The sequence below is a fragment of the Neofelis nebulosa genome, chromosome 15 (assembly GCF_028018385.1).
Source record: "Neofelis nebulosa isolate mNeoNeb1 chromosome 15, mNeoNeb1.pri, whole genome shotgun sequence".
Classification (NCBI taxonomy): Eukaryota; Metazoa; Chordata; class Mammalia; order Carnivora; family Felidae; genus Neofelis; species Neofelis nebulosa.
The window spans coordinates 4642151-4653077 of NC_080796.1; the positions used below are offsets into that span (position 1 = coordinate 4642151).

General features: G+C 36.2%; 1 protein-coding gene across 1 annotated transcript in view; it reads right to left on the reverse strand.

Moving 5' to 3' along the window:
* The window catches only part of LOC131496463 (coiled-coil domain-containing protein 144A-like), a 52907-nt gene extending 42711 nt beyond the window's left edge, over positions 1-10196 (reverse strand). Inside the window, exons 1-4 of the mRNA XM_058702022.1 lie at positions 10171-10196; positions 8861-9031; positions 6619-6652; positions 5904-6039 (exon numbers count right to left, since the gene is read on the reverse strand). Coding sequence (XP_058558005.1) covers positions 5904-6039; positions 6619-6652; positions 8861-9031; positions 10171-10196 — 367 coding nt within the window. The remainder of the gene's footprint in view (positions 1-5903; positions 6040-6618; positions 6653-8860; positions 9032-10170) is intronic.
* Positions 10197-10927: the final 731 nt, after the last annotated feature.

The following is a 10927-nucleotide window of genomic DNA, read 5'->3' on the forward strand; positions in this document are numbered from 1 at the left end:
GCTTGATTCGCTCTTGGAGTAACGTGAACACAAGTTCTCAAACCTGCATATCCTCTCAGTTGGAACCAGCTGTATATATGAATGTTCACTTTCATCAGAACTTGTATCAGAGAAAGAATGGGAGTCTGGTTCAATGAAAATGACTACGTCCGGGACCTGAAAAGGGTCATTCTGTTTCCTAATAGTGTATATGGCCATTTTAGTGGGCACAGATCTGGATGTTTACAGTTTACTTGGAGTATCCAGGACTGCAAGCAGTAGAGAGATAAGACAAGCTTTCACGAAGTTGGCATTGAAGCTACATTGTGAAAATGTCGATAATGACCCAAAGCAATCTACACATTCAGTGCAATCCCAATCAACGTTGCACCAGCATTCTTCTCAGAGCTAGAACAAACAATCCTACAATTTGTATGTAACCACAAGATCCCAGATAACCAAAATAATGTTGAAAAAGAAAACCAAAGCTGGAGGCATCACAATCCCAGACGTTAGCCTCTACTACAAAGCTGCGATCATCAAGGGAGTATACTATTGGCACAAAAAGAGACACAAAGGCGAATGGAATAGAATAGAGAATCCAGAAATGGACCCACAAATGTATGGCCAACTAAACCTTGGCAAAGCAGGAAAGAGTATCCAATGGAAAAAAGATAGGCTCTTTAGCAAATGGTGCTGGGAGGGCTGGACAGCAACATGCAGAAGAATGAAACAGGACCAGTTTCTTACACCGTGCATAAACTCAAAATGGATGAAAGACCTCAATGTGAGAGAGGAAACCATCAAAACCCTAGAGAAGAACACAGGCCACAACCTCTTTGACCTTGGCTACAGCAAATTCTACTCAACACATCTCTGAAGGCAAGGGAAATAAAAGCAAAATTGGACTATTGGGACCTCATCAATGTAGAAAGCTTCTGCACTTCAAAGGAAACGATCCACAAAATTAAAAGGTACCAACGGAATGGGAGAAGATATCTGCACATGACATATCGGATAAAGGATTAGTATCCATACTCTAGAAAGAATTGGCCAAACTCAACACCCAAAAAACAAATAATCCAGGGAAGAAATGGGCAGAAGACATGAATAGACACTTTTCCAAAGAAGACATCCAGAAGGCCAACAGGCACATGAAAGAATGTTCAACGTCACTCATCATCAGGGAAATACAAATCAAAACCACATTGAGATACCACCTCACACCGGTCAGGGTAGATAAAATTAACAACACAGGAAACAACAGACATTGGTGAGGATGTGCAGAAATGGGAATTCTCTTGCACTGTCGGTGGGAATGCATGGGTGGTGCCACTGCTCCGGAAAACAGAGTGGAGGTTCCTCAAAAAGTTAAAAATAAAATTATCCAACAACCCAGCAATTGCACTACTAGGCATATATCCAAGGGATACAGGAGTGCTGATTCATAGGGGCACATGTACCCCAACATTTATACTATCAACAATCACCAAATTATGGAAAGAACACAAATGTCCATCAACTGATTTATGGGAAAAGAAAATGTGGTTTATATATACAATGGATATTACTTGGTAATGAGAAAGAATGAAATCTTGCCATTTGCAACAACATGGATGGAACTGGAGGGTAGTATGTGAAGTGAAATAAGTCAGTCAGAGAAAAACAGATATCATATGTTTTCACTCATATGTGGATTTTGAGAAACTTAACAGAAGAACATGGGGGAATAGAAGGAGGAAAATAGTTTCAAACAGAGAGGGAAGCAAACCATAAGAAACTCTTAAATACAGAGAACAAACTGAAGGTTCATGGAGGGGTGGGGGAAGGGGAGAATAGGTGATGGGCATTGAGGAGGGCACTTGTTGTGATGAGCACTGGGTGTGGTATGTAAGTAATGAATCATGGGAATATACTCCCAAAGCCAAGAGCACGATGTATACACTGTACGTTAGCTAACTTGACAATAAATTATATTTAATTAATTAATTAATTAAACTACAGCCATGTGTGTTTGTGGGGGGGGGGAATCTAACAATACGCTAAGGGATAATTTGTTATTACCAAATGGGGTTTATCCCAGAAATGCAGAGTTGGTTTAAGATTCAAAAACCGTATCTATCTCTGTAGATAAAATAAGTTCCTTGTCAAAATTCAACATCCATTCCAGATAAAAACTTTTGGCAATCCTGGAATACAAGGGAACTTCAATATGATTTAAAACAAAACAAAACAAGTCATGATAACTCTATAGCTAACATTATAAACAATGGTGAAAAACTGAATGCATTTCCTATAAGATCAGGAAGAAGACAGGAATGACATTCACTGAATGACTTCTTCTGTTCAGCACTATACTAGCAGGTCTAGCCAATGCAATCAAACAAGATAAAGCAACAAAGGACATCCAGATAGAAAATGAAGTGAAACTGTCTCTACTAGCAAGGACATGGTCACAAAATAGAAGTTGGCAATCTCCAGCCTATGGTCCATGTTACTTGTTTTGGTAAATTAAATTTTATCAAAATACAGCCATGTCCATTAATTTATGCAGTATCTATTGGCTGCTCTTATAGTACAATGGAAAAGCTGATTAGTTGTGACAGAGAATGTATTGGCTACAAGTCTACAATATTTACCATTGTTAGTAAAATATTAGTTAAAAATGAATTTTATGACCTTTGCTTATGTAGAAAATCTGACAGGATTAAGAAAAACGCTACTAGAATTAATAAATGAATGTATTATGGCACATGGATGACTCAGTCGGTTGAATGTCTGTCTCTTGATTTCAGCTCAGGCTATGATCCCAGAGTCATGGGATGGAGCCCTATGTCAGGCTCGCACTGAGCATGGGGACTGCTTAAGATTCTCTCTCTCTCTCTCTCTCTCTCTCTCTCTCTCTCTGCCCCTCTCCCCTGCTCATGTATTCTCTCTAATATTAAATATATCCATACATATAAACTTATCAAGGTTGGAGGATACAGAATCATTACACACAAATCAACTGTATTTCTATATATTAGCTATAAAGAATCAAAAATTAAAATTTCAGGGCATCTGGGTGGCTCAGCTGGTTAAGCACTGGGCTCAGGCTCAGGTCATGATCTCACCGTTGGTGATTTCAAGCCCCACGTCGGGCTCTGTACTGATAGCTTGGAGCCTGGAGCCTGCTTCAGATTCTGTCTACCTCTCTCTCCGCCCCTCCCCAACTCATGCTCTGTCGCTCTCTCAAGAGTAAGCATTAAAAAAAATTAAATTTAAGATGTATTATTTACAATTGCACTTAAAATAAAAAAATAATCACAGTTAATATCATAAAAGACAGAAAGACCTATACATTAAACACTACAAAATATTACTGAGAAAATTTTAAAAGACCTATATCAAGGGAGAGATATATACTCTGTTCAGGGGTTAAAAGATTCAATAGAGTCAAGAAGCCAATTCTCCCCAAATAAATCTGTAGATTCAACATAATCTAAACTTAATTTCCAGAAGACCACCAGAGTTGTTGTTTGTTTGTTTGTTTGTTTGTTTGTTTTAAGAAACAGACAAACTGATTCTAAAATTCACGTGGAAATGCAAAGGATCCAGAGTAGCGGAAGAACACTGAAAAGAACAGAGCAGGACGACAAACACTACCTGATTTCAAAAATCCTTATAAACTGGCAGTGATTTAAACAGCATAATATTGGTACAAAGATGGACAAAGAGATCAATGAGACAGAATAGAGCCCATACATAAAGCCACACATATGTGGCCAACTTATTATGACAAAGGAACAATGGCATAAAGTGGAGAAAACACAGCCTTTTCAATAAATGGTGCTGGAACAACTAGATATCCATATGCAAAAGAATTAACTTGTATCCATACTCTGTTTCACAAATAAAAAAAGAATATAAAATAGGTCATAGATCTAAATGTAAGACCTAAAAACTATAAAACTTCTAAAAGAAAGCATGAGATAAAAGCTTTGTGACCTTGTGCTATGCAAATATTTCTTAGATATGAAAACCAAAAGCAAGAATCATACAAGAACAAATGAATGTGTAAACTGGACTTCACCAAAAAGAAAAACTGCTCTTTAAAAACACTGTTGAGGGGCGCCTGGGTGGCGCAGTCGGTTAAGCGTCCGACTTCAGCCAGGTCACGATCTCGCGGTCCGTGAGTTCGAGCCCCGCGTCAGGCTCTGGGCTGATGGCTCGGAGCCTGGAGCCTGTTTCCGATTCTGTGTTTCCCTCTCTCTCTGCCCCTCCCCCATTCATGCTCTGTCTCTCTCTGTCCCAAAAATAAATAAAAAACGTTGAAAAAAAATTTAAGAACACTGTTGAGACAAGGAAAAGTCACAGAGTGGGAGAAGAAAAACCTTGCAAAAAAAAGAGAGGTGAGAAAGGAACTGTACCTAGCTCTTTCCACCATCTTTCTGTGCCACCATCATGATGCAAGTGAATGTCGTGGCAGATGCTTCCCAAAGCATAACAATACTGAAAAGAGAAGCAAACGCCAGGTTCTTACTAGGCCATGCTCCAAAGACATTGTCCACTTTCTAACTGTGATGATGAAGCATGGTTACACTGGTGAATTTAAAATCATTGATGATCAAAAGAGTTGGGTAAATTGTTGTGAAACTCACAGGCAGGTTAAGCAAGCATGGAGTGACTGGCCCCAGAATTGATGGAAAATGCAAAGATCTAGAAAAATGGCAGAATAATCTGCTCAGTTTGGTTTCATTATACTGACCACCTCAGCTACAGTCATGGACCATGAAGAAGGAAGATGAAAACACACAGAAGGGGAAATCCTGGGATTCTTTTTCTAGGGATGTAATACATATGTGAAAATAAAATGCCTCAGTGGAAACAACAACAACAACAACAACCACAAAAAAAAGAAAACAAAATAAGGAACTGTGTCTAGAATATACAAAGAATTCTGAAAACTCAACAAGTAAGAAAACAAACAAACAAATTTTTAAAACAACCAAAGATTTGGACAATTCAAAGAAGATACACAGATGGCAAACAAGCACATGAAAATATGCTCATCAGTTATTAGGGAAATGTATATTGAAACCATAATGAGATATATACTAAATATCCATCCGAATGGCTAGGATTCAAAAAGCTGACAATACTAAGTGTTCATGAATATGTATGTAGGAATTGGTGCTCTCACAGACTGCTGTTGGGAATGGAAAACCGTACAACTCCTTTAGAAAACAATTTGGCAGCTTCATAATAAGGGAATATGAAGGGACATGAGATTTTTAAGGGTGATGAATATGTTAACTGTCTGGATTATGGTTATCGTTTCATACGTGTAAACATATGTCAAAACTATCAAATGACACACTTCATATATGAACTAAACTTCATATATGAACTAAAAATGTTGGAAACGAAAAGCTCTTTCACAGGAAGAAATGTCTAAAACAGTGGATAAGACACAGACGGAAAGAAGGATGTAAAACAATACAAGATGAAGCCAGAGGACTGTGGCCTTTAACCTAATAGCAATGAGAAGTACTAGCTAAGCTTTAAGCAAGGGGGTACCATGATGAAAGACACATTGTTTTAAAACATATACTAATTATGGTTGCAGTGTAGACCAAGGTCCTGGGAGGTAGAACAGCAGGGAAAACAGTCCTGAAGTTATTTCAGTCATCTAGGAGAAAAATAATGACCTGAACTGGGTGAAGGCACAGAAGAGAAGCAGAGTTAACAAACACATTAGATGTGCCATTCCCTCTAAGAAAGGTACAGTAGAAATGATGACTCTTTGGCTGAGAGGATACAATAGTTCTGCTTTTATTTTAATATAAAACATATTTCTGAGATGAGCAGCTCTATAATACAGCAGTGTTCTATGGTGCAGTAGTAGGCAAGGTGTGCACATATTACTACAGCAATATACGTACCTTTACAATCCATGCCAAGTTGTTCAATCAGCAACATGAAATTCTTAGAGTAAGGCAACTCACAATGCTCTGAAGCTGCTTCAGATGACTGAATGAAGTCGACAAGATCATCCATAGAAGTAATTTGCTTTTTGACCTACCAATGAATAATACCATTTCAAAATGTCCCCCAAATATTTATAAAATATACTAGTTGTAGAGAAGTGATAAATAGCCATCTTTTTATAAAAGCAAAAACAGGGGCACCTGACTGGCTCAATCGGTTGAGCATCCGACTCCATTTTGGCTCAGGTCATGACCTCAGGGTTCCTGAGTTTGAGTCCCACGTTGACCTCCACAATGACAGCATGGAGCCTGCTGGGGATTCTCTCTCCCCCTCTCCCTCAGCCCCTCCCCTACTTGTGCGTGCTCTCTCTCAAAATACATTTTAAAAATAAGTGAATGAACATTTAAAAGCAAAACCATAGAGACTTTTTAAAAGAACGGATTTTTATCAAAAAGACACTGTTATCCATAGCTAGTATTTCTAAATAACTTTTTCACAGCAAATGTCTCTACAACAAAGGAAGATTTTCTATTTTTTCACTACATCTTTCATAAAGTAATTTTTTGCCACTGAACAATATTCCTAACAAATATGTATCAAAATAATATAATAAAATAAAAATAAAACAAATAATAAATAAAATAAAATTACATTGTCTCTTTTGCTTACCTTGTTCTTTTTCTTAGAAATTTTCTTTGCAGGTCTGAAAAAAAAAACAATTCTTTTCAGGCAAATATTAAATACTTAAAATACAAAGCGTATCTAAACCTATTGTTTCTGATATAAAATCTCTGCATTTGAATCTAATTTTCTACAAAGGGGATTAAACAACAGAGTAACATTAAACAACATAGAAAACATACTACTGCTAATATTAACAAGGGATTAGGTGTATCCAGTTGTAGTATATGTGCTGCTGAAGCGAGCACAACAAAGTACTAAAGTTAGGTACTAACTAACAAAAGCAAAGGAAAATCCTAATGCTACTTGCATTATTTGATAGGAATGATACCATTGTTTGTGTTGTTGTCATTTTACTAAAAATAAACTTTTACTGGCACTAAAACCTACTTGGAAAGTGCAAGTTAAGTCCCTATATGAAAGAACCCCTTTTTAACAATCATGATATTAACGTGTTGAAGATTCACTATGCAACTACTCTCTAGGCATTACTATGAGCACTTTACATGTCTTCAAGGTATTTGAAGCCCCACAACAATCCTATGAAGTAGGTTATTATATTAGGTATTTTACACAGGAAGAAAATGAGGCACAGAAAGTCGAAGTGACTTTCCCAAGAAGACCTCGTCGCTGGCCAAGAACAGACCCTGAATTCAAACCCAGGAATGTGCCTTCAAAGCATGTGTTTTATACTATGTGGTTAAAGTAATACTCCAGTGTTTCTAACTAATATGACAGCAAATGAATCTATATTATGATTCGATTTCTAGCTATAGTGATACATAACAATTTCTGAATCTTACACATTTTTTAAGAGACTTTATACTTGGCAAGATGAGAAATCTACTTTCAGTAAACTAAAGATTTGCTTCTTCTAGAGAAGTTCCTCAACAGGCATTCATTCATTCATTCATTCATTCCACTGTTTAATTCCACATTTAACACATACTTATTGAGCATACAATCTGTGTCAATGGCACTGTTGGTACAGGAAGCATGGTTTTGGTAATTTAGAGCTCTCTAGTCCAAAAGGAATAATCTGTTATGGATTACTAGTTTCTTTTCCAATTGTAAATAAACAAAATCTTCCCCTTTCCCCAGAACGTAAATAATATTAATTTAATAGAACCAGATACTTTAAAGTCCCTAACACAATCATAGCTATTTGTGATACTATCAAAGGCACTGGATATGTAAAATCATCAAGGAAGGATTAGTTTTATTCAGAATGGCCTCAGTGTTTGCATACATTTATGATAAGTGTGTGTGTGTATACAAATATATACATATAGAACTTATACACATATACTTATATATACATATATAAGAAATTATACATATAATTTGTATATTATGCATATGCATATACATAAAAATATAATATGTATATTATACATATAATATACATATAATAAATATACATATACATACATATAAGAAATTATACAGCCATATATATAAATATATATTTAATTAATTAATTAATTAAATTATTAAATTAAATTGATTTACTTATTTTAAATTATTTAATTATTTAATTAAATTAATTAATTTAATAAATTAATTAATTTAATTTAATATATTTTATATATATACATATATACAAATATATATATATATATATATATATATATATATATATACTTGGATACATACATATATATTTTTAAATCTGCACATTCAATTGTATGAGAATACCCCATTGTGGAACCAATTCAGAATAAATCAACTTCTTGCACAAAATCACATGAATAAGAGTAATAAAGACAATTACTATAATTTTTAAAAGATAATGTAATACAATCAACAAACTTCCTAATGTTTGCAAATGCAAACAAAATTAAATTAACTAACCATGTCTATCTCTATTGATCATTTCCAACAGAATACATTCTCTAAAAGCTCCCATCTTAAAATAAAAAGAGAAAGAAAATGCCTTTGCAATTCACATTCTTTTTCAGTTATCATCCATTTCTCTATTACCTTTCCCTATTAAAATGCTGTAAGGAGTTGTTTACACTTACTCATCTTCCATGCTTCATGGTGACTACTCAAACTGCTCCTTGACAAAGTCATTTACCCTCATCACAACTTTTCAAGCAGTGTGTTTGATATGTTGAGTATTTCTTGCTTTAGCTTGGACCTACCTGCACTACAGCATTTTATTTCCACAAAAGGTAATCACTGCTAAAATTCCTTCACAGGCACATAAAGAATCTATAGATTTTACCTGCTTTCATGCTGATCCTTTTCACTGAAATGGCTGCCATCATTCTTTTGTAGTGGACCACCAGTTAGGGAATCTGCCTTCTGCAACACTGGTGTGATCACAGATCCTTTTGATGTCCCTTTTTCATTTTCACCTTTCTTTAACTTCTTCACATGTAAACCAGGTTCCCTCCTTAAAAAAAAAAAACAAAGCCATTAAAAAGCCATAAAAAAGCCAATGTTTTCTAATAATTTTACTGATAAAGAATAAAAAGACAATTTTCATCAAGTTCTGAATTTTACCCATCTGACTTAATTTGATTAATTCAGAGAACAGTGCTGAAGTACCAACCGTACAAAAGGAAATACTCATCTGTTGCTTCAAACACAGGTAAATATACAATTAGAATACAATGTGATTTGTAAGAATTGACATGTGAAAAGCTGTAAGTGAGGACGAGAAAGGCTTTACTGAAGAGGGAAAATAAACAGCAGAGGTCGCCAGGGAAAGAAACGGGAGAAAACCATTTTCTTAGAGATTAGAATGTGAGCACAAAAATTACACAGATGGCATCTAGGTGCCTTGAAAGGAAAAAGTATAAGCTTATAGGAACTTGGAAAAAAAACCATAAAATACATGGAAGCAAGTAGTAAGAGATCAGTCAGGAAAGAAATTCTGAAGAACCTTGAAGGTTACACTAAAAAGTTAGAGTTCATTTCCTAAAGGCAGTGACTCTTAGACATGGGAGTAATAACTAGATGTGTGCTCTATTTTGGGCTTTGCTTTTAAATATAAGAATGCTTAATTTCAACAAAGTTTTAAAGTAGCAGGAGGTCCATATAACATGAAAGAAGAAATCAGGGAAATATCTTAGGGGGAAAACTACTTTTAAAATACCCATATGGGGGCGCCTGGGTGGCGCAGTCGGTTAAGCGTCCGACTTCAGCCAGGTCACGATCTCGCGGTCTGTGAGTTCGAGCCCCGCGTCAGGCTCTGGGCTGATGGCTCGGAGCCTGGAGCCTGGAGCCTGTTTCCAATTCTGTGTGTCTCCCTCTCTCTCTGCCCCTTCCCCGTTCATGCTCTGTCTCTCTCTGTCCCAAAAATAAATAAAAAACGTTGAAAAAAAATTTAAAAAAAAAAAAAAAAAGAAAAAAATAAAATACCCATATGTCAGAGCGATATCAGTATCATAGCTGAACAAGATGTACGTTGTTGCGTCTCCCCACCTACAACAAACTGGCATCTCATCCACCCACGGGCAAAACTGCCTTTGCAGGAGCTGTGGGGATCTAGCACCGTATTCCAAGGGACCGAGGACAAGTCTTGCCTACCCGTGCATCAGGTAACAGGCAGACATACTACAGTCTAATCTGTGGACCTAGCAATAGCCCATAAAGCGCCTCCAGCCCCTCCCTCTCAGCCACATCGGTGAGCCCCTCCCTGGAAAACACTCTCTAAGATAATCACCCGTGGATGAGAGAGCCTTTTTGGAAAACCAGGTGTCCTGCAGAGAATTTCCAGCATCCCACCGGAGCAAAAAAATCAGGTTTGGACACACTGAAGAGGTAGTCATTAAAGATTGGAGGAGGTGACTGCTACTTCAAATGCAAAGACAGCAATGCAAAACTGCAAAGAATATAAAATATCAAGGAAATGTTATACCATCAAAGGATCACAATAATATTCCAGTAATCAATCGGAAACACAGGGAGATCTGTAATTTAATCAAAAGAGAATTCAAAAATAGCAGTTTTAAGGAAACTCAGTGAGTTACAAGAAAAACACAAAAAGCCAATTCAATAAAATCAGAAAAACACTCTATGAATAAAATGAGAAGCTTAACAAAGAGCTGGAAATAGTAAAAGCTAACTAAACAAAAATCCTGGAGCTGAAGAGTATAATGAAGGAGATGAAAAAAGCAAGAGTGATCACTGACAGGAAATGGGTCAAGCAAAAAAAAAAAATGTGAATTGAAAGACAGGAACTCTCAGATTATCCAGTCAGCAGAGAACAAAGTCAAAAGAATGAAAAAGAGTGAGGAAAGACTATGTGACTACAAGTGAACCCTCATAAGGCTATTAGTTTCTC